The sequence below is a fragment of the Marmota flaviventris genome, chromosome 13 (genome assembly GCF_047511675.1).
Source record: "Marmota flaviventris isolate mMarFla1 chromosome 13, mMarFla1.hap1, whole genome shotgun sequence".
In the NCBI taxonomy this organism is placed as follows: Eukaryota; Metazoa; Chordata; class Mammalia; order Rodentia; family Sciuridae; genus Marmota; species Marmota flaviventris.
In genome coordinates, this window is record NC_092510.1 from 97,375,012 (window position 1) to 97,398,952 (window position 23,941).

At 49.1% G+C, this 23,941-nt stretch overlaps 1 protein-coding gene across 3 annotated transcripts in view; it reads left to right on the forward strand.

Annotated features, from left to right (window-relative positions):
- Positions 1 to 23,941, forward strand: part of Slc25a25 (solute carrier family 25 member 25) — a 35,531-nt gene that overhangs the window by 9,173 nt on the left and 2,417 nt on the right. Inside the window, exons 2-9 of one of the 3 annotated variants that reach the window (XM_027943764.2) lie at positions 9,424 to 10,368; positions 18,931 to 19,057; positions 19,141 to 19,228; positions 20,056 to 20,167; positions 21,318 to 21,476; positions 22,977 to 23,129; positions 23,418 to 23,525; positions 23,615 to 23,782. In XM_027943764.2, the coding sequence (XP_027799565.1) occupies positions 10,150 to 10,368; positions 18,931 to 19,057; positions 19,141 to 19,228; positions 20,056 to 20,167; positions 21,318 to 21,476; positions 22,977 to 23,129; positions 23,418 to 23,525; positions 23,615 to 23,782 (1,134 nt within the window). In that variant the 5' untranslated portion in view covers positions 9,424 to 10,149. Of the gene's footprint in view, positions 1 to 9,423; positions 10,369 to 16,437; positions 16,597 to 18,930; positions 19,058 to 19,140; positions 19,229 to 20,055; positions 20,168 to 21,317; positions 21,477 to 22,976; positions 23,130 to 23,417; positions 23,526 to 23,614; positions 23,783 to 23,941 lie in introns of those variants that run through there. The other 2 variants (XM_071600997.1, XM_027943761.2) reach the window with 2 other exon arrangements.

The window sequence follows — 23,941 nt, forward strand, 5'->3', positions numbered from 1 at the left end:
GGAACCGGGGCCTCCTGCGCTCCAGGCAAGTGCTCTATGGCTAAGCCACATCCCCACCCCACAGGGTACTTTATTATTTTATTTTTATTTTTTTGGTACTGGGGATGGAACCCATGGGTGCTTTACTACTGAGCTACACCCAGCCCTTTTCATTTTGGGGACAGGGTCTCCGCTGAGTCGCCCAGGCGGGCCTGGGACTTTTGATCCTCCTGCCTTTGCCTCCCTTGTCCCTGGGATTAAGGCAGGCCCTCTGCACCCAGCCCCGAGGTACTAGATCACCAAGAGGAAGCCACTGCTAAACCCTCAGCTGTAGATGTGACACACCTGACTGTCAAAGACAGCTACTGTGTCCCCCTTAATTGACCTGTGGCCCCCACAGCCATGTGAAGCCCTGCTGTTGCTCTGGCTGAAGCCTGTGGCTTTGAGCTGAGTCCACAGGATGAGTCCAGGATGCTGGTGCTGGAACACTGTCAAAGTGTGTCCGGCTCAGTCCTCATGTTTCACAGGCCAGAGAGGTTGGAGTCCTATAAGGGCATCATAGGGGACCTTAGAAAGAAGGACAAGGTGCCTGTGGTGCCCTGTAGCTATGCACTGAGACAAAGTTCACTTTTTTCTGTTTTCATTCACATCTTGGGTGTATTCTTTTGTTTGTTGGAATCTCTTCCTCTCTAACCTGTAGAAGGAAAAATAGGATCAGGGAGGTAAATTAAGTAGTTCTATAGTTAAAATTTCTTTTCTGAATTGTTTCGAAGCACTGGCCTGGTTTAAACATGTCATTTCGAGTTTTTTTTTATATTGTTGTTAATATCTTTATTTATTGTTATATGGTGCTGAGGATTGAACCTGGTGCCTCACATGTGCTAGGCAAGCACTCTGTCACTGAGCCCCAGCTCCAGCCCTAAACAGGTAATTCTTAACACACAGTTCTCCCTGTTGCCCTCATACCCTGAACAGCTGTGTTGTCTATCTGCCTAGGGCAGCTGCTGGATGGGTTCCCCCTTTTCCTGTCCTTGACCTTACAGTGTTGGAGCAATGCAGAGCAAGCAGCTGGGAGACAGTTCAGTTCACACTGATTCAGACCACATTAGTTCTATGAGATAGGGGTCTCACTCTGCTACCCAGGTTGGCTTCTAATACCTTTAGTGATCTTGCCTTGGTCTCCAGAGTGGCTGGAACCACACCTGTGTGACCCCATGCCCAGCCTGATCTCAGTTTTCCATCCTGAAGTCACTTTTTAGAAGCTGAAAACATGTAATGTTGCTTTTAGAGGTGCTGGGAATTGAGCCCAGGGCTTCACACACACTTAGGTAAGTTCTCTACCACTGAGCTACGTCCCCAGCCCTTTTTTGTTTTGAGACAGGGTGTCGCTGAGTTGCCCAGGGTGTCCTGGGACCCTCCTGCCTCAGTCTCTTATAATATCTGGGATTACAGGTGCCACCACTGCACCCAGCTTGCTGGAGAAAATCTTGATCCTTTAGGCAGCTGGGTTTTTACATGCCGGCCTCAGGTGTTTCCACTTTCTCCTTACACTTGGCACATATCTCATCTGAAGGGGAATCATGTGCTTATAGGAACAGAAAAGGGACAGATGATGCCACATTTCTATACAGACTTCTTCTGCAGAACTTAATTTACATTTTCTGTCTCAGAATCCTGCACTTAATATTGGGTATTTTTTTAATCGTCGTTGATAGACCTTTATTTTATTTATTTATATGCAGTGCTGCGAATCGACCCAGTGTCTCACATGCCAGACAAATGTGCTACTATTGAGCCACAGCCACAGCCCAGTATTGGGTATTTTGAGTTTGCTTTAGAGAAGAGAAAGAGATCTTTGTTTAAAAAAAAAAAAAGGCCTTCACCTTGACCTTGGTACCTTGATGGGGACTGGCTTTGCACCAGGTGTGGACAAACATTCCAAGAGATCATTTGTAGACTTCTTGTTCTCTTCCATAGTTACAGGAGTGTTTCTGTTTTGTTTTGTATTGTTTTTCTAGTTTTTGCCAAAGCTAGACTTTCTGGTTTTACTTATTAAGTTGGAAATAGATTGGGGGGTTCAATTTTTCCATCGTTGCAGTTTGGTCACCTTTGGTTCCTTATTTTCATTTGTGCCAGTAGGGTGAGAGCCTGGCTTCTCCTGATTCTCTAATTGAGGGCTGAGTCACGGGTAGGAGGTGGTTTAATAGCCCTGACCGACATCCCAAAACTCCTGCTGCCGTGTGTGGCCAGGCACGGGAACTCAGTGCCCATTTTGTCCCATTGTCCCAAATGTAGAACACCTATGAAAACTTAATTTGTGCAACAAATATACCACTTATGCTAACTTTGAAATCATTATTTTTTAAAATATTTTTTTAGTTGTCAATGGACTTTATTTTGTTTATTTATATGTAGTGCTGAGAATCGAATCCAGTGCCTCACACATTGGTAGGCAAGTGCTCTGCCACTCAGCCACAATCCCTGCCCTGAGAGCATATTTGAATATTACATTCACAGACTTGAAAACTTGCAAGTTAGTGGGTTACATTAACTGGTGGATTCATTTCAGCAGAGACTAAAACACACCTGCTACAGTTGTGCCGCAGAAATAGTAAATCATGACTATATGTCAATATATAAAAGATTCTTCAAAAATATTTTTGCCTCCTGTACCACTCTAAAAGACTTTGTAAAACGGTATATCTCCTTACACATTTTGTACATGTGCCTTAAACATTTGTGTTTGTTGGTTTGGGTTTGGGGTTTGATCGAAACCGTAGAGCTGCAGGTTTGACTCATTCAAATGATGGAACGGGACCTTCCTGTGACCTCGTTGGCAGAGCCAGTCCTCAGTATCAAATCAGCCAAAGCAGCCTGACTTTCTGTCAAGTAAAATTTGGCTTCATTTTTCAATTTAAAAATGTTCATAGATGGGCATGGTGACACAGGCCTGTAATACCAGCCACTCAAGAAGCTGAGGCAGGAGGATCACAAGTTAAAGTCCAGCCTGGGTCTAAGTGAGACCCTGTCTCAAAATTAAAAATTAAAGAGTCTGGGGATGTAGATCAGTGATAGAGCTCTTGCCTAGTATGTGTGAGGCCCTGGGTTCCATCCCCAATATGGTAAAAAAATTTAGTCTTCCCTTAGACTCAGGCAATATCTTACCTGAACGTTAATAATTCTAAGATAGGTAGTAGGTGTAGGTGGTGAGGCTTGGAGGTTACTGTAGGAGTTGCCCATGGGAGGATTTCCAGACTGCAGTTGTCCTTCTGTGTGATGCTCTGGGTGATTTGGAAAAAGTCATTTGACTACTTCTTATTGCAGGTCTATTCCATTAGAACTTTTTTCTTCTGAAAAATATCATAAATCCTGTGAAACACATCTCCATTAAGTATTTTCTAGACTCCCAGAGGAGTGGATTACTGCTGCAGGTGATTAGCATCAGCTTAACCAGGTTCAGGCATGGTAGGGTTCCACTTGCCAGCTCTGCCCCTGGGTGTGGGTGGTCCCTCATTCCCAAGAAGCTAAGTGTAATTAGAGTTGTACCATTAGAGTAATTGGCATGCAACCAAAAGAAACTGATCTTCTAGATACAGCTGATTTAGGTGCAAGAAATATACTACATTAACCCCTGGGGAAATAAAAAAAAACACAAGGAAACGTGTTTTGTTTTTGCAGTACTGGGATCCAGGAGCACTCTATACTGAGATATCCCCAGCCCTCTTTTAAATTTTGAAAGAGAGTCTCAGTAAGTTGCCCAGGCTGGCCTCAAACTTGCGATCCTCCTGCCTCAGCCTCCCTGGTAGCTGGGAGTATAGGCCTGTGTCACTGGGCCTGGCTGAAGTGTCTTAACCATAAACATTGGCAAAATATGCAGTTGAACATATTTCCATTTATCACTGTCTGTCTATTGCTGGTCAAGGAAGATTTTAGGATAAATAAAGCATGGTGTTGTCGCTTATCTCATGTATTTTCTTTCTTCTGTTTACTTTGGGATTAATTTGTTCTTTTCTGGCTTAGAGTAGAAACTGAGGGGGCTGGGGATGTAGGTCAGTGGCAGAGGCCCTGGGTTCCATTCCTAGTACTGCAAGGAAAAAAAAAAAAAGTGGAAGCTGAGGTTACTATCTCTGTTTTCTAATGTAGCTCTTCCTTATAAGGACTTCTTTGGCTGCATTTGACAAATTTCAGTATGTTGTGCTTTCATACCATTCAAAATACTTCCTAATTTCTCTTGATTTCTTCTTTGACATGAGAGTTATTTAGAATTGTGTTTAGTTTCCAAATATTTAGGTATTTTCCAGATGTCATTCTGTCACTGATTTTTTTTAAAGGCTTTTTTTTTTTTAGAATTTTAATATTTTATTTTATTTTTTTTAGATTTCGGCGGACATAACATCTTTGTTTGTATGTGGTGCTGAGGATCGAACCCGGGCCACATGCAGGCCAGGAGAGCGCACTACTGCTTGAGCCACATCCCCAGCCCTCACTGATTTCTAATTTAATTCCACTGTGGTCCAAGAGTATAATTTGTAGGAGTTGAATTCTTTTAAATTTATTAAGACTCAACGCCTATAATCCCAACAACTCAGGAACCTGAGGCAGAAGTTCAAGACTGGCCTCAGCTACTTGGCCAGACCGTGCCTCAAAATAAAAAGGGCTGAGTATGTAGCTCCTGGGTTCAGTCCCTAGTACACAAAATATAAAATAAACAGAAACAAAATTTATTGAGACTGGTTTTATGGGCCAGAATATGTTTAGAGTGCACTTGAGAAGAGGTGTAACTGCTGTTGTGTTAATGCTGTCAGGTCAAGTTGGTTGCTAAGGTTATTCCAGTCTTCTGTGTCTCTACTGGTTTTCTATCCACTTATTCTACCAGTTATTAACAGGGGGTACTGAGGGCTGTTAAAGTTTACTGCAGGCTGGGTGTGGTGAGCACGCGGGTAGTCCAGCACTCTGGAGGCTGAGGCAGGAGTCTGAGACATTCCTGTTCAATGTAGTGAGACCCCTATCTCAAAGTAAATCAGTAAAATCCTCTATACCTTGAACCAGTCTCCGCACTGTTTTCTGTGTGTCCATTGGTCTTCATTCCCTTTCTCCTTTCTCTGTCTGTTGGTCACCTGAGCATTGTTTATGCACTTCATCTCTTCTGTTGACTTTTTAGCTGGCCTTGTCACTGCTTCTCTCTCTGATGGTTGCTTTAGGGATTTAGTACACACCATTGGTTTACCACAGCCTACCCAGTGGGTGTGACACCACTGAACATGGTTTCAGCATCTTGAATGGTGCACAGTCAGCCCTCTCTACCCAAGGGTTCTGCATTCGTGGATTCAACCAACTGTGGATCGGAAATATTTGGGGGGGGAAGTGTCTGTACTGTACATGTACAGAGTTTCTCCTATGTCCTTATTTTGTAGACAACACAGTGTAACAACTGTGTAATACGCTTACATCCTGTTAGACATCATAAGCAGTCTAGAGTGACTGAAGGTATACAGAGACTGGGCATGGTGTCGCACGCCTGTAATCTCAGAGATTTAAGAGACCAACTCACAAGTTTGAGGCCAGCCTTGGCAACATAATAAGATCTTGTCTCTAAAAATAAAAAAGGACTGAGGGTGTAGCGCAGTGAGTGGTAAAATACCCCTAGATTCAATCCCTAGTGCCCAAATAAATAAAGTACATGAGAGGATGTGGCAAATGTCCTGATGTTATGAGACTCAGGTGTCCGTGGACATTGGCATCCAGGAACCCTCCCCGGGATACTGAGGGATGACCACACTTGCCCTTCCCTCCTCTCAGCCTTTGCTGTGGTTGTGGGTGTGCATGTGTGCGCATGTGTGTGTGTGTGCGCGCGTGCCAATGATGGAGACTGACCCCAGGGCCTTGAGAATGCTAGGCAAGCAGTGCTCTACTTCTGAGCTACCAAGTCCCCTTTTAAAATTTTGAGATAGGGTGTCTAAGTTGCCTAGGCTGGCCTTGAACTTTTTTTTTGGTAGTGCTAGGATTGAACCCAGGGCCTTGAGCATTCATGCAAGGTAAGCACTCTTCTAACTGAGCTATATCCCCATCCCCAGCCTTGAACTTTTGATCTTCTTGCCCCAGGCTCCTGAGTTGCTGGGGTAACAGGCGTGCACTTGTCCTGTGGTTTCCTACACATCTAAAGGCCTCTTTATTCACCCACATGGTTACCATTTCTGGTGCTCTTCCCCTGCTCCCCCCTCCCCCTTGGTTTGTTTTATTTGTTGTGTTGTTTTGTTTGCTCTACCGGGAATTGAACTCAAGGAACTCGACCACTGAGCCACATCCCCAGCCCTATTTTGTATTTTATTTAGAGACAGAGTCTCACTGAGTTGCTTAGTACTTTGCTGTTGCTGAGGCTGGCTTTGAACTCAAGATCTTCCTGCTTCAACCTCCCGAGCCAAAGGGATCACAGGCTTGTGCCACCACGACCGGCTCCTTCAGTTTTTGTATGTGTGAAAAGTCTTCAGAGTGTGGACTTCTGGGCTGTCTGTCTGAGGAAGGCCCCTGTTTTCTTAGCTTTGTTCCTCTGTATATAACGGATCTTTCCCCGGCTCTGGCTGTTTTAAAGATTCCCTCTTTATTGTTGGCTTTTAGAAATTTACTTGTAATGCGCCTGATTAGTTTATTTTAATATTTGTTGTGGTTGGGGTTTGTCAAGCATGTATTTGTGGTTTTCAGTAAATTTGCTGAGGGTGGGGTTTGGCTTTTTAAAATATTTCCTCAGTCCCTCCTCCCAGGACTCCAGTTCCAGGTGTGTTAGTCTCTTTGCTGTCCCCACATTTTTTTTTTTTTTTTTTCCTGTTTCATTGGAAAGTTTCTGTTGCTGTCCTCAAGTTCATTACTGTTAAAATCATCAGACACTGTGGCTTTCCTCCAGAGTCTTCAGATCTACGGAGCCTGTTTGACATACTTGAACATTTCTCTTTATTTGCTGCTTCTATCTATCTATCAAGGTGTTGGGATCGAACCTAGGACCTCATGTACGTCAGGCAAACATTATCACAAACATTACCACAGCCCTCTTTTTAGCTTCTTGAACATAATGAATTACAATTATATTAACTTTTAGTTGTATTTATTTTTAAGTGGTGCTGAGGATGGAACCGAGTGCCTCACCCGTGCTCTGCCACTGAGCTACAGCCCTCGTCCCAGCTATATTAACTGTGACATCTGCACTAATCCTACCATACCTGTCATTTCTGGGCCAGCTTCAGTGGATTGATTTCTAATCTTGTTAAGGGTCACACTTTCCTGCTTCTTTGCATTCCTATTCATTTTTTACTGGACTTTGTTGAGTACTGGACATTTTTGTATTCCTCTAAATGTTCTTGAGCTTTATTCTTGGTGCAGTTATTTGGAAACAATTTGACTCTTTCAGGGCTTGTTTTGATTTGTGGGACAAAAATAGGGGCTTGGGAGGCTGAAGCAGGAGGATCTCAAGTTTGAGGCCAGCCTGGGAAAGTTAGCGAGACTCTGTCTCAAAATAAAAAGTAAAACGGGCTGGGGATGTGGCTGAGTGGTAGGGCCCCCGGGGCTCAGTCCCAGCATGGAGGAGTAGCCCAGCTGGTTTTGGTCCACTACAGAAGCAGAATCCTGTGAGTGGCCTTCCTGCACCTTCCTATACTGCGAGGTTTTCTAATCTGGCTGGTGGGAACAGAAGTGACTTTAGCCCTGTGATCTGAATGGCGGCTTCCTCATACAAGTGTGACCCCAGGAGGACACTGGGCTGCTCCCCAGAGCCCTCTCTGTGCAGCTGTATCCTCTTCAGTTCCCTATCCCGTGAACTCTAACTGTCCTGGGCTTCCTGTCTGCTCAGTAGCCCAGAAACTCCAGGCAGGAAACTGGGGCTGGCCTTATCATGAGCATTTCTCAGGAAGCACTGTCCTTCCTTGCATGTGGTCCAGCGGCCTGAAGACATTGTTTCTTGTTTTGTCTGGGCTTCTTGTTATGGGCACAAAGGTGAATGTCCCTAGTACTCCCTGCTGGCTGGAAGCCAGTTCCGTGTTATGGAGAAGTCCATTCAGTTAAAAGCCACTAACCTACTAAAGAAGGGATTTTTCTTAATGTTTGTGGGTGAGAACTCAAAGCAGCACTGTGTCCTTCATTTCAGCAATAAACTATGAGTTACTGAGTGTTCTGTGTACTCTGAGAGCTTTGTGTATTAGCTAGTCTAGTCTTTAATCAGCTCTGTGAAATAACAAAACTGTTCTGTCACTCTCCCCATTTTGTGTATAAGAATAGCTAGGCACAGAGGGCTAGAGTAACTTAAATGAGGTCACACTGTCACAATCATGTTTGGATCCAAAGACTGCACATTCCATCAGCATACAAAACTGCTTCCTATCTAAGTTTGTTCTGTTTATCGAGAGGCAGCTGATACAGACACCAGCATTTTCTTTTTTATATTTTATTTTTTTTTAGTTTTTCGGCGGACACAACATCTTTGTTTGTATGTGGTGCTGAGGATCGAACCCGGGCCGCACGCATGCCAGGCGAGCGAGCTACCGCTTGAGCCACATCCCCAGCCCCCAGACACCAGCATTTTCAAAGCAAGCATTGAGGAGCCCTGTTATTTTCATAGAATCCCTTAATGGTGCCCATATTGTAAGAATCGTGGTACTCTTTTTAGCAGCTGTGCAGCACTTCTCTGTATGGGTGCACCATGAATTATGTACCATTCCCCTTTTTAAAACCAAGTTGTGCTGGGTGTAGTGGTGCACACCTGTATTCCCAGCTGAGGCAGGAGGATGATGGCAAGTTCAAGGCCAGTCTGGGCATCTTAGCAAGAACCTGTCTCAAAATAAAAAGGGCTGAGGATGTGGCTCAGAGGTAGAGAGCCCCTGGATCCAATCAATCCTCAATACCACCAAAAGAAAAGCTGTTTTCAAATATGTGCTATTATAAACAAGGTTACTTAAAAAAAAAAAAAAAACACCTCACTGTATTTATATGATTTCCCAGATATCCCTACAGGATAAATTCCTGCAAGTGGGGTTGCTGGAGTTGAGGCTTTTGGAGTGTTGGCAGGTGGCACTACATTGCTCTTCAGAGGCTTGTACTTAGGGGCACCCTCACAGCAGCAGGAGGATGATGTGCCCCTGGACTGTCCCCAACATAGTTTACTGAACTTGTTTCACATTTGTCTTTAGAATAATGGTTGTGAACCCCATATCAAAGGGTCATCTCTGTGAGAGATGCACTTCATTTGTCTACTGGTAAACTAAGAAATGACCAAAGATGAATTCCCTTACTTGTGATGATTCACCCATTTTGGTGTTTAGATTTAATCTGTGACCTGGTCCTTGCCTCTGTGCTGTGGACTAGAGGCTGACGGGAGAAGTAGCCGTGGTATGGTGTGGATCGTGGCATGCATGGGTTGGAGAAAACTGGAGAGTGGAACTGAAGTGTTGCTGGTTGTCCTAGGAAGTGTTGCCAAGGACTCCTGATCACGTTGAACTTGGTGAACACCATCCTGCGCCATCCTGCGGTGCGGCGGCAGCAGACTGGGAAGTTACCGCAGCGGCCGAGCCGGCTGGGTGGATTCTGTAAGATGAACCTCATCTGGAGCTTGCGTCTGCACCTCCCTGCGGACTTGCCGGGCTGCAGGCAGGAAATCCGCCGCCTGTGATTGGAGGGCTGGTGCTGGTGGGATAATGAACTTGGTAGTGTCGGCAGAGGTGATTGGCCCGGCCCTGCTGCAGTGAGGTTGCAGACTGGATGGGCGGCCGGGGCTGGGGGAGAGCGCCGGCGGCTGAATGACTGCGAGCTCCAAGTTGCTTTTGCCCCCAGGAGAGGTCTGTTTGGCTATTGCTTTATCCTTACCCCCTCCTTTTTTTTTTTTTTTTTTAAAGCTAAACCTTTGATCACTGGCCACCTGTAGAAGTGAGTTTTATTGAAGAAGCCCAGCTGCTGTCCTTATTGCCAGCAGCCTAGGAGGCTCCCTTTAGAGTGAGCTACTTCTCAGGCCAGGCACGACAGCAGTGCTAGTGAATTTGAAATAGCAGGAAACAGCCCCTGCATGCAGAGCTTCCCGCCTGAGAACTCCCCAGGCTAGGCCTCCAAGCAGCTGTGTAGCCAGAGACCCTTGGTATTGTGGTCACATCCCTCCAAGTGGACGATCACCATCAGTGGTGTTTGGAGGAAGCCGGGATGCTGCAGATGCTGTGGCAGTTTCTGTCTAGCTTTTTCCCTAGGGCTGGGTGCCAGGACTCCAGAGAGGGCACGGATCATGAAGTCAGAGGCACCCAGGCTCCTGCTCCGGGTAACCAGATGTCAAGCTTTTTTGGGAAACAAGATGGAAGGGCTGAGGCCACCGAAAAGAGACCCACCATTTTGCTGGTGGTTGGACCTGCAGAGCAGTTTCCTAAGGTAACCCACCCTGGAGAAGAACTCTTAGTTTAGGGGCTTGTCTGGGATCATTTTCCTGGAGGAAAAAATTGGGGGTGGGAAAGAGAAAACTTTTTTAAAAAAAGTCATTTTGGTATTGGGGGTCAAAAAGATGTATTAGGCAGTGAAAAATCCCTCACCCTCAGTCCAAACTCTCTGCCTATAAAAACTTTCCTGCCCCTTGACGACCACCCGCATGGCGTGGAGGGAGGGCAGGTTGATTCAACAGATTCACTTTAGGGTTCATCAGTTTGGCTTCAGAAAATCATTTGAAAGTAAGGGACAGACTGAAGTGTGTTGCCCTTGCTTGTCTGAACAGGGCAAAGAGAACAAGTTAAAAGGGCCAGAGAGTGTACCTTAAAAGTGCGACCCGTGGCCTAGAGCTGGAAACAAGTCTCATGGGCATCTGGAAGGTCACACTCTCCTTGCTTTGGTGGGACCCATTTTACTTTTGGATTCAGGAGGAGGAGTGAAGGGAGGAGGTTGGGTCCCAGGAGAGTCTAGAGTCAAGAGGTGCAGAGCCTAGTGTCCCTTTCTGGATGATCAGGCACCCAGGGTCACTGAGTGCCAGGTCCTCACAAAAAGCCAAGTGAATGATAGCACTCCCATTTTCTAGATGAGGACACCGAGGCATAGGAAGGTTAACTAGTTCACCCAGGGTTAAACCATTAAGGAATGAGAATTGAACCCCAAGTCTGTCTTGAACTTTGCCCTGTACTCCTTGTTGTCCCTTAAGAAAGCAGTGCTTAATGAGACTGATTGAGTTCCCAGGATTGGAGTAGAGATTAAAAATGTGTGGTTGGAGTGACCTTGTTTACCTCCTGAGCTTTGGTTATTTTTAATCTTTCTTCTTCCTCAATTGGAGAAGGGAAAGAGATTCTAACATTGTGTTTGGTGCACTGTAGATAGCCCAGAGATTTGTTGAATTGAATTGCTACATTCAAGAAATAGATGCTTTATTGATTTATTTACTGGAGAGGGACTCCTGCAGTGGTGTGTGCACTGGCAATGAGGAGAACCCCTAGACCTAGGTGGGATTTCTGCAGTGGTCAAGGGTCTCCCAGAGTCAGTCATGCCCGAGATGTGCAGGCTTCATGTGTTACTGAGGTGTCATTTGCTACCTCTCACTCAATCTTACAACATTGGAAATGGCGTCTTTATGAGGAACTTTTATCTGTGCCTCTGCTTGGCTTATGGCCTGGATTAGCCAGCTGACTTCAATTAATCATCTGGTTTTTGACTTTAATAAACGGCTCCATTCCCAGCCTCCTGCAGGCACCCCTTGCCAGCTCTCCCGCAAGGTTTGCCTCAGGTAGGACTTTGTGTGCTGAACAGCCTAGTTCCTGGACCCACACCTTCTATGACTCTGTTCCCCAAAAGGGACATAAATTGGGTGGGTGTCAGGGGAGCCCCAAGAGGGAGCTGGAGCTGCTGGTTTCATTTGAAGCAAGAGAAGAAACACATCTGTGTAATGTAGAATCTTTGAAGGCAGGTAAATTGAATAGCAGGAACAGTTATGCAGAACAAGGGACCTGCTGGGCCCCTTCCCAGGCAGGCCCTGGAGGCTCCTCAGGAAGAGGCCCCCAGAATGTTCCGGAAACCTTATAAAGAAGTTCTGTTTGGTTCTCAGGCTCCTCAGTGTCCAGTAGCACTACTTTGTTTTGCTCTCACTTCCCCCATGTAAATAATTCTGTTTGTGAGTCAGGTTCCTACCAGCTTTTATTTTAGGAACCGTTCTAGTTTTCCCCATTATCCTTGTCTTACAGTTAATCTGCTATAGTCTGGAGTGGGAGGTGCCCGCATGGCATTCGAGCTTGCAAATCCTGAGGGGCTGTCTTGTGAAGCTCAGAGAATTTTGTTCATTGTGTGTAATTGCCAAGTGTAGGCAGTTTCATTGGAAACCAGCTATATTGGGCTGTCATGGCAACCTGAACATCAAATGACACTGCCCCTGTAGCAGCCAATGAGATTCAAGATCCTGCAGGTGGGTGGGGCTCGAGCCACCGGATGCTAGTGAGGCTCCTTCACATACTAATATTTCTGGATTGGTCTGAGTCATTGCAGAGGAGAAGGCAGGTTCTTTCTGACTAGTGTGCTACACTCCCAAAGCCCCTGTGCCTGCCCTATTCTTACTCATTCTATTCTGGCTCTTACAAGAAGTACCGGCTTGGGGTTTTCGGGTGTGTGTGTGTGTGTGCTCGCGCGCGTGTGTGTTTTGCCACATAATTGAGTGGTAGGACAAAGAAAGCTGGTTAGGTAGCCTTGACAGATCCGAGGGTAAAATGATGCTCATAAGAGGAACTGCTCCTTTATAGATTAAATGAATTCAGGTGCCACAAATTCTAAGGGACCTAGCATTGCTGTCATTGCCTCAAAATCCTAGGCATAAGAATGGACATCTTATGGGAGGAAACAAATAGATCTGGGTCACAAAATTAGAATAAGGGAGCAGAGAAGAATTATCTGCAGTGCAGCGCTCTTAGCCGCCATGAGCCAGGTGCAGTGGAAGGAGGGACTCAGCCTGCCATTCCTGCTTCTTTGTACTGCTCTCACATGCGTCCAACTTGCTCATTGTACTGCTCTCACATGCATCCAGAGCTGAGACAGATGTTTCTCCTTGTTTCTAGCTAAGGCTAGACTTGCTCAGGTTCTACCTTTTCCATATACCTGCCACCTTCCAGTATGAGGTGTTGCTTACCTGAGCTCCCAGTATCTGGTAATTGAACTCTGAAATCTTCTTTTGGCAGTATCGGTTTTGGATGCTTTTAAGTGGATGTTGTAACAGAAGCCTGGTCCTGTCTGCCAGCCTCAGCCCTGCCACCAACAGGCTTGGACAAATCAGGTCGTCTTTCCAGGCCTGTTTGCTCAACCCCAGAGACTAAGGGGATGGCCTCAGAACCCCTTTGGGCCTCACAGTTTGCAAATCCGGTGGTAGAGCTATTGCCTTGGACACTGGGCAGTTAGACATTGGCTCATTTGGGAAGAATCCCCAGCTTTTGTGTGCAGATGGAATTCTGAATTACCTGTGAAATTCAGTAGGATGGAATTTAAGTAAATAAGCCAGGACAGCGGGCAGGGCTCTGGGTAGAGCCCTTGCCTCACATACTTGAGGCCCTGGGTGCAAGCCCAGCATAGCAAAATGAAAACTCCTGTTGGAATAGAATTGATGTTAGCCTTGTAAAATGACATATTGAGGGGTACATGCAGAACATTTTAGAAACTTTTTCCTGGTCCCCTGAAACTGTTAAACTATAAGTTTGTGAAGAGTAACAAACTTTGTTATAATGGAGATTCTTTTTTGGGGGGGGCGGGTACTGAGGATTGAACCCCGGGGGTGCTTTACCGTTCAGTTACATCTCCAGCCTCCACTTCCCGTCTGCCTTTTTATTGAGACAGGGTCTTACCATGTTGCGTGTGCTGGCTTCAAATTTGGGATTCTCCTGCCCGAGCCTCCCAAGTCCCTGGGATTACAGGTGTGTCCACGACACCATCTTTCCTTCTTTTCTAGAAAACAGTTGTTCTAATTTGATTTACTTTAATAATTGTCTTACAATATAAATCACAGGTTCTTCTTTTATTTAGTATAGTTTTCAGATATCTTCTCAGATTCATTCTGTACATCATAAACCCCAATGGCTTACCAAAATTATTTGAAAAATAAACTTTATTAGGAAACAAATATATCTAGTTTAACTTAATTATTCAGTCAATTGAGTCAATATTTTCTTTTCTTTCTTCTTTTTTTCTTGGTAGCACCCTGTACCTTGTGCATGCTAGGCAAGCATTCTACCACTGCGCCACATTCCCAGCCCTAATAATTTCTCTTTTTTTTAACATTTATTTTTTAGTTGTAGGTGGACACGATACCTTTATTTTATTTTATTTTTATGTGGTGCCTTACACGTTAGGCGAGTGCTCTACCTCTGAGCCACAACCCCAGCCCTAGTCATTTTTCTTTTATATTGAAATACATAGTCTTCACTAAAATGAGATACTTCAATAGGTCTGTGTAACTTATCTTCACTCAGATGTGACCATAAATAATTTAACAAAGGAAGACTAGCATATTAAGATCCAATTTTATTTATTTATAAATGTGAGCTTCCTTTGAAATAAATAATACCTGGTGTTGTTCAGTTGGAAAAAATGCCCTGACAGCTCAATTTGCAGATGCCCAGAAAAACAGGTCTGTGAGGTGAGTGGCTCTGTGTGTGTTTCCTGGGGCCTCAGAGCATGCTCCCTCCATTCAGGAGCCGCCAGTGAAGCCCCTCCTGGGATCCAGGCACAGGCAGTGCCGGCAGAGAGACCAGTAGCCTTCTGCCTCCAGGGACTCCAGCTGAAGAGATAAAAGGTGTGTTCAAATAGCTCCAGAGCAGAACACTCTGCCCTGAGCAGCTGAAGGGCCACCTGAGTGTCATGGCGTTAGTGCAGGTTGTGCAGGAATCTGTCTGGATAATCAGATTGGTCCCGGTGCAGTCTGTGGCCTGCTTTTATAGGCCAGTCGTCAGGCCTGTCTTAAGAGGACATCCTTTTCTTTGTTATAATCTGCTTCATAGGGTTCTGCAGAAGATCAGCATCTTATTCCAGAATCCTCTCCAGAGGTTCTTTTGGTTTTGGTTTTGGTGGTGCTGGAGTTGGAACCCAGGGCCTGCCACATGCTAGGCAGGTGCTCTGCACTGAGCCATGTCCCCAGCCCTTCTTCCAGGTTCTTAACAAAGTTTCGCAGTGAGTTGGGAAGTCCTTTTAGTTTTGCTGATCCTCAAATGATAGCTATCCATTTTTATCCATTCCGGGCGTGCGAAGATGCAGTCTATATTAGGAAGTGGTACACTGTAGAAGGAACGAGGGTGGGGCCAATCTCGTTCTCATCCTGGTGACGTGGTCTCTTCCTCCGCAGCATGGATCTGCGGGGAGAGAACAGAGTGGAGAGGGTAGGCTGGCCTGGGAGATCATCCTCTATACCAGGTCTTTCCAGGACCTGAGATGTTTCTCTTTCTGAAAGCGTCTTTCTAAATCTGGGTGGCCTGGTATAAGTTTCTTTGATAATGGAAATGCCCTGTGACCACACATTGGCGATCCAGCACTTGTAGTATGGACATACCACTGAGGAACTGAGTTTTAGAAGGTCTGCATATTGAATAGCAAAGTTCTGGGCCTGAAAGCTACCACCATACCAAGCTTGCTGGAGTTCTGAGTGGACATGAGCATTGGAGATCGTGCGTTCTGTAGTACCTTGGATATGATATTCCTGGGAAGTCACTCAGCAGGATCTTTGGACTCTGCAGTATTCTCCTTTCCTGGTCCCATCATTTCAGCTCCTTGGTGCTCCTGGCACCCCTGGAAAAGCCTGTAGGCTCACGGGTTGGTTCCTAAGTGCTCATGTTGCAGATGGCCGGAAAGTGTTCAGGCTCTGGGTACCGTGGGCTGTGTAGGGCCGGTGGCGCTCTGAGCAGAAGTCAGCCAGAACCCAAGGCCAGGGCTTGGCCAGTCAGGCAGCCCCACCCCTGCCCTGTTTAATGAGCGGGCTCAAGGAGGGTCTGTGTCCAGTGTGGCGGGGGACCTGTCTCCTATCCTGTAGCTACAGTGGCCCCTGCAGGTATTGATTCTGTCTCTACCTGCACTGATTTTTGATGGGAATGATTTACTAGGGGAAGGGACATGTTGCATAGAGTGACGCATTTGGGGACCTTGCGCGAAGACCGGCTGTAGCCTATTTGTTCTTGGGAAGGATTTGCAGCCAGGGGGTGAAGGTTTGTTTGGGGAGGGTCCTCCTTTCCAGGAGTTAATACAGGGAATAGTGACGTCAGTCCTGATCTTTGCTCCTCTGCGCTTAAGCAACCTGATGCCACTGTCACGGGCCTGTGCTCATTGGCTGCTGGCTAGACTTGGAGTGGGTGGATTTTTTTCAATTAAGTAAAAGGGCAGGGCTTGAGCAGCCAATGGCAGCCAAGCACCGGCATATCTTGTGTGTGAGTTTCCCGGGCTGCGGCATTCCCCATTCTGGACGCTGCCAGCACTTGCTCCAGGGGCAGCTGAGCACCATCCGCCAGCATGCTCTGCCTGTGCCTGTATGTGCCACTCATCGGGGAGGCCCAGACTGAGTTCCAGTACTTTGAGTCCAAGGGGCTTCCCGCTGAGCTGAAGTCCATCTTCAAACTCAGCGTCTTTATTCCTTCTCAGGAGTTCTCCACCTACCGCCAGTGGAAGCAGGTCTGTGTGGCGGTGGCCTTTGTTGAGTGAATGGGAGAGTGGCCTTGACACCAGAGTGGGCTAGTGGGCTGAACTGCACCTGCCCTGCCTTCCAGAAAGAATGTCTGAAATGTGGGAGGTGTGATGTCTTGTGGCTGTGGCTGGAGTGGCTGGTTTTCTCTTGACTTCCAAGTAAGTCTGGAATTCTAGGGAGGCCCTTGTGGGAATCTTGGGGTAGAGTCCCTTTGGCTAAGCTGGAGCTTCCTGAGAGGTACAGAGCTGGGGAGAAGCTGGCGCTGGCCAGCTGCTGCGGACTGCTTCTCTGGACTGGGGGTGGAGGCCAGGAAGGACGTGAGGGGAGAGGCCTAGAGGCTTCTCTTTGGAGGCTCATAACTTGGGGACTTTGCCACAGAGAAGAGCTGACCGTGCCCCTGTGAGGCTGGAGCTGGCAGCACTGTGCCCTGGGTACAGAGGGGTGGGGAGGGAGCTTTCGTGCCTTCTAGACCCTCCGATGTCCCGGAGGAGCAGGGCAGCAGCTGAGAGAGCCTGAGTCTAAGCTACAGGGTCTAGGGGGTCGCTTGCCTCCTGGGCTTTATCGGATCTCATGCTGTCCCTCAGTGCTTCTGGTGGCATGGGGGGGGGGGTGCGTGTCCTAGGAAGGAGACAAGGTAGGCCAGTGTTTTGAGGCAGAAGCAAGCTCTTTGAGAATGTTTTTAAATTGGCTACAATGAGCACAGTTTTGAGTTGTCTGTATCCCAGGCCACCCAGCCCAATGAAGTGCATGGGTCATTCTGGTAGCAGGCAGCTTGGGGACCAGGTTCTGTGCATAATGTTCAGCTCCTCCTTAAATAGCACGTAGGCTATGGGCCCATTCCTGCTGGAAATTGGAGCCCCATGCAGAGTTTCTGTCACTCTTGTGTGAGAGCCCAAGTCAGCAGGAGCGAATGTAACCCCAGATGGCAGAGGAAGTACCCACCTACGGCTGCCCCACTTTCCAGCTGTGCTGCATGCACTGCTCTAGCGATCACATCAGTCACAGGGTATGTGCCCAGGCCTCACACCCATCAGGGGCTCAGGACATCTGAGAGGGAGACCATGATGGCACTCTGTGAGAGCACAGGCTAACCAGTGGTCTACCGATTCCTAGACCCCAGCAGACTCAAAAGACTCGAGACCTGTGTTGATTTATGGAGAATGATGGATTTCTCTTTGGGAGAATCAGGGACACAGGGAGACATAACTGTTCTCAAGAGATTATTAGTTTACATTCTGGGTGTTGCTGAGTTGGAGTGACTCAAGTTTGCCTCCACCTTCTTGACATTAACCTGTAGGGAGGTGGCTCAGAAGCCCAACAGGCCCAGCTTGAATCTGCCCATCATGTCCCTGGCTGTGTGACTCAAGTAAATGCTTTGCCTCTCTGAACTCCTGTTCTGTAACATGGGGGAATGATAGACCCAGCCTCCGAGAGCTGTTGGAGAGGCTTCAGTAGCATTTAGCAATTTAGTGGCAGCGGGAAGCTCCAGGAAAGGATTGCTTTTTTTGTGGAGAAATTCCAGTTGTTGAACATCCAGCACAGAGACAGGTGCAGAGTCTTGGAACCTCACAGCCAAGGAACAGGGTCTCTTAAAGGCCTCTCGGGCCACTAAACAATTATTAGAGCTAGTCTGGTTTTCAGCGCCTGGTTAGGAGAGCTGGGGTTGGTTATATCATCTGATGTCCCTGAAACCAGGGACTGGCAGTGCCATCAAGAGCCCATGCCCAAGAATAGTCACCCTTTTTTGGTTCCTGTGTCTTCTGCCACCTCCAGAGTGTCCCTGGCAGTGTTTCTGCCGAGCGGGCATTGCTCCGTACCTTCACCCTGGCCACCAAATTGTTCTTGGGCCAATGCCACTGGTGGAGAGGGAGGGGCAGGTAAAAAGAGCAAAGCCTCAGAGTTCCTGAGGGAATTTGGATTCCAGAGCCAGCCACCTGTTGGCAGGGAACTCAGGGCTGAGGCCTGGTACTAGGGCCAAGCTGTAGGGGAGCCAAGCAGCTGACCCAGGCTGTGTGACAGGCTTGTCTCAAGAATTCTTGGGAGGAACAGACCCCAGGCTGGCCCGTTGGCCTCTATCTGAAGGATTCCTCCTGGGGGCTCTTTGCTCCTCAGGCTAGCAAGATGAGCCCCTAGGGATCTAAGTGGTGGCTCTGGCGTATGAGTAAATTGCTGTGGTGGCTATGGAGGTAGACAAAGGCATCTTGGGTCTCAGGGGTGACGTTGGTTTAGATGAGTGGAATCACTTCCTGGGGAAGGGCCCCATGAGCCAAGGAAAGGCTGGAGCATGAGCTAAAATAAAAAATCTTACTTTTGTCTTCTAGAAAATTGTGCAAGCTGGTGACAAAGACCTGGATGGGCAGCTGGACTTTGAAGAGTTCGTCCATTACCTCCAAGACCATGAGAAGAAACTGAGGCTAGTGTTCAAAAGTTTGGACAAGAAAAATGATGGTGAGCTTGACTTGCAAATCCCAGCTGGCCAGCCCTGACCCCACCACCTGACCAGCCTGTGCCCATGGCCCTTGTCGTTACAGGACGAATCGATGCACAGGAGATCATGCAGTCCCTGAGGGACCTGGGAGTCAAGATCTCCGAGCAGCAGGCAGAAAAGATTCTCAAGAGGTGAGTGCCTGGCAGCCTCTGATTGGCTTAGGCAGCCGCGGGGCTGTGCACTGTCCAGAGAGCTTGGCTCGCGGTTGCAGAGGATGGCTGAGTGGCCCGCCCAGGCAGCTCCCCTTTGAGAATCACGGATCACCTGGAATTTCCCCCATTCATCGTGACCATGAAGCTCAAAGACTAGTTGGGGGGAATTTCAAGTTGTGAAAGGCGTCCCTTGAACATGTTCTCTGCCCGGGCTGGAGGAGATGGGGCTTGAGTGGCCTTGACCTGGGGAGACTTGACCTGGGGAGACTTCAGGCTGCTTCGAAAGAGCTCCCTGGCGGGCAGAGGCTCTGGGAAGCCAGAGGACGTAGCCCGGGACCTCGCTTCTCCTGGCTCTTTCCCAACTCCTGGGGCTGAAAGCTGGGCCACAGGAGCAGCCCTCGTTCCTCGTGCTCCTGGGGCCTGTCGCTGGGGGGCTCGTGCTGCGTCGTGCTGGCCGTCGCGCTGTGGGTGTGTGCTTGCCGCGCTGACGGCTGCTCAGAGCACTTATATGTGTGTTTCTCCTCTCTCCTCTGCTTCCTCCTTTGTCTGTCTGTCAGAATACGCACGGGCCATTTCTGGGGCCCTGTCACCTAGTAAGTATCCATGTTGCCCTGTGACCGCCTCCTTCCTTAGCTTCCGTGCCTGATGGGTGCGGGGTGCTGTGGGCCAGGCACGGTGGGCCGTATAGCTCCTCAGCCCTTTCTCAAGGGCATGAGGAGCCCTCTGCTCCTGCCTCAGCGTGCCTGGAGGTGGATATGCGCTGGCAGATGGGGCGTGATCACACAGGGGCGCCTTCTGTCTCGCAGCATGGACAAGAACGGCACGATGACCATCGACTGGAACGAGTGGAGGGACTACCACCTGCTGCACCCCGTGGAGAACATTCCCGAGATCATCCTGTACTGGAAGCACTCCACGGTGAGGCCCTCCCACCAGGGCACTTCCTCTGCTGTCCCCACAGGTCCTCTACCCAGCACCAGCTGTCTTTTGTCCCCAGGGCTGGAGTGGGCTCCCCCATGCCCCATCTTCAGCAGCGGTACTGTCCCCTCCACTGCCAGCCCAGTAGAGCCAGCCATACCCGCCCCCTCCTGGTTTCTCACACACCAGCAACCCAAACAACCCAGTTGTCCCCCAGGTACACAGTTACCTTAGCTGGGAGTCCCCTCTGTCCCCAAATGCCACCTGTGGCATCAAGGTGCATTTCAGACATTCCTTTCTTGATGCTCCTTCCTCTCCCAAAGCCACGTGATCATCCTCCCCAGGGGTGGGGAGAAGTGACGCTGTGGAGGACACAGACCGCTCTTGCGTGCACCCTGCTTCCCTATTCTTTGGTGTGGCTTCTCTATAGCAAATGAGCATGTCCCCACAGCAGCTGGCACATGGCCCTGTACCCGTCAGTGTGGTTCCAAGTAGATGTGGATCTGTGCTGACCCCCCCTGCCCAAGACCAGACCCCTTACCACTTGCTTTGTCCCTCCAGCCAGTCCTGCCTGGAGTGTGGTCCTGTCCACCCTGGACCACGGACCAGGCCAGGGCTTGCTGGATGAAAGTGAGTCCGGCTCCCGAGTTCAGCTTCAGCGCAGCCGGCTCCTATCTCGGGCTGCAGCCTGGGTCAGGGCAGGACTGGCTCAAACCAGCCCAAGTGCTACCCAGAGTACAGTCCGCAGACAACGCAGCCCTGTTTGCTGAGGCCTTACACAATGTTCTGCCAGCGTGATCCAGTTACACATCAGGGTTCAGAAGGATTTTTACCCCTTATGTGATCTTTCAGCCCTGTCAGCCTGGGATCCCCACAGAAGTCCCTTTTAGCGGGTGAGAAGTGCTGTCCAAAGGTTGTGTAACTGGTCCCGTCTAGCTGTGCTCGCCTCAGTTGTCTACCTGGGAGCCATGGGCAAGCTGAGACCTTTGCCAGGTTCACAGAGTGACAGGGAAGAGCCCTAGTGTGCCTCCTACCCAGATTCGCCACGTTCTCATGGTTCACGTGGTCCCCTGCGCCATGGTCACTCGGGATGGTGGGCGATGGCTGTGTCTTGAGCCAAGCTGGTGAACTCTGCTGGTCTTTCTCACAGATCTTTGATGTGGGTGAGAATCTGACGGTACCTGATGAGTTCACTGTGGAGGAGAGGCAGACAGGGATGTGGTGGAGACACCTGGTGGCAGGAGGTGGGGCAGGGGCCGTTTCCAGAACCTGCACCGCCCCACTGGACAGACTGAAGGTGCTCATGCAGGTGAGCAGGACAGTGGCCCACACCTGATTCTTCACCTTGGGGTTTATTGGTCGGTTAGTTTCTCCTTCCCCTGGCTGGATCCCTGCTGTGGCTCAGTAGTAAGTCAGATTGGAATTACTTCTTAGACCAAGTCCCAGCAGATCCCGGCCTAGGTGACATTTCGTGTATAGCCGATCTAATTTTATCTCAGGCCCTTAAGCCAGGCATCACCTTACAGCAGCTTAACGGGGACCAATGAGGCTAGTGACACCTGGTGTGGCAGGAGCTGATTCCCTTCAGCTCATCCATGGGGGGGCGGGGGGCAAGCAGATCCTCACCTGACCCAGGTGCCAGTTGGAAGCAGCACCCTACCTTGGCTGGGTGTGCAGCTCCACGTCCACAGGGCAGAGATAAGCTCACTGATGTCAAAGGAAGAATTGTGAAATGGGGACACTCTGGTGGACTTTGATGTCTGTCTGAACAGCAGCTGATCACCCTCTGTCCACTGGCTTGCATCTGGCACTTTTCATGCCTGGAGCCCTCTCAGAAAGGGCACCCTTGGGCTGGGGATGTGGCTCAAGCGGTAGCGTGCTCGCCTGGCATGCGTGCGGCCCGGGTTCAATCCTCAGCACCACATACAAACAAAGATGTTGTGTCCGCCGAAAACTAGAAAATAAATATATATATATATATAAAAAAAAGAAAGAAAGGGCACCCTCCCCGCCCCTTGGCCCCCCTGGCCCCCCTGTGAGCGTTACGGCTAACTGGCATCTCCCTCGACCTCCAGAACTCTGGGGACTGGAGTGGTCCAGGAAAAGAAGTGCTAGCCCTGGGCTCACATTCCAACCCCCTCCCTCCCAGCCCTGTGCCCTTGATGTGCACTTCACCTCCCAGGACCTCAGTGAAAATACAGGGCTTGAACAATCGCCTCACCAGTTTAACAGAATTTCCAGGAATGTCTAGAGATTAGAGCAGCCCTTGGGTGAGAGGGCGTGGTGCGTGGGAGGGACCTAGTCTATGATCCCTGAATCTGGAGCCACCCCGGGGTGAGCAGGGAGAGTAGAGGGGCCCCGTGTGACTGAGGGGAGTAGAGGACCTAGTGTCACTGAGGGGAGTAGAGGGGCCTAGTGTGAGCTGAGCGTGCTCGATGGAGGCGCGTCGTGGAATTTTATCTACTTTGAGATATATATGTTTGAACATTTTCCATGAACAAAAGCTCGATGGGGTTTTGTTGTTTGTTTTTAATTTTTAAAAAGTATTCCTCGTGGGCAGACCACGGCTCAGTGGTAGAGCTCTTGCCTGGCACGCACCAGGCTCTGGTGCCATCATCAGTACTGCACAAAAAGAGGAAAAATAGTCCTTGTGAGGGTGTAAACTTTAGCTGAGTCTAAACCAGAATTAGTCACACTTGAGTCTCATGGTACCAAGCTGCTCTTCAGATTCCCAGTAGGGAAGAGGCTCTCCCCGGTAGACAGGCAGCCCATGCTCCACCCAGTCCCACTCACCACTTGTCCCCCTCAGGTGCACGCCTCCCGCAGCAACAACATGTGCATCGTGGGAGGATTCACGCAGATGATTCGAGAGGGAGGGGCCAAGTCACTCTGGCGGGGCAATGGCATCAATGTCCTCAAAATTGCCCCTGAGTCGGCCATCAAATTCATGGCCTACGAGCAGGTAAGGGCCCGGTCGGCGAGCATCTGCATAGGGACTAGGTTCCCTAGTCTATGATCCCTGAATCTGGAGCCAGTCATTGTACCCAGGGCACAGCAAGGGGTGGCAGGAGATCTGGGCCTGGCTCTGCTGCCAGTTCACTTTGGGCCAGTTTCTTCCATTTCTGGGCAGCTTAAAATGGGTCAGGGCCACCAGTCTCAGGCACATCTGAACAGCTCTGTGGGGAAGGGTTGGGGGAACAGCAGGAGCTGTGCTCTCTGGGTACATTGGTTTGTTTTCTCCCTATTCTAGATCAAGCGTCTTGTTGGTAGCGACCAGGAAACACTAAGAATCCATGAGAGGCTTGTGGCGGGTTCCTTGGCCGGGGCCATTGCCCAGAGCAGCATCTACCCTATGGAGGTAAGAGGACGCCTGGACGGGGGCGTGTCGTAGTGCACATGGTGTGGGGACAGGAGGGTCGTGCTCATGCCCCACCACTCCTGTTGCAGGTTCTAAAGACCCGGATGGCCCTGAGGAAGACAGGCCAGTACTCGGGCATGCTGGACTGTGCCAGGAGGATCCTGGCCAGAGAGGGGGTGGCTGCCTTCTACAAAGGCTATGTCCCCAACATGCTGGGGATCATCCCCTATGCGGGCATCGACCTAGCCGTCTATGAGGTAAGGCCCTAGAGGGCTCCCATCCCAGGAGCAGGCAAAAGGTTCCACCCCTGCCTCCAACCCATGCCCTCCCCTGCTGTCTCCCTGGTGGACCCCAGGGCGGTTAGGACAGGAGGCAGTCTCACCTCTTTACTCCTGTCACCCTGCCAGCGGCTGTGC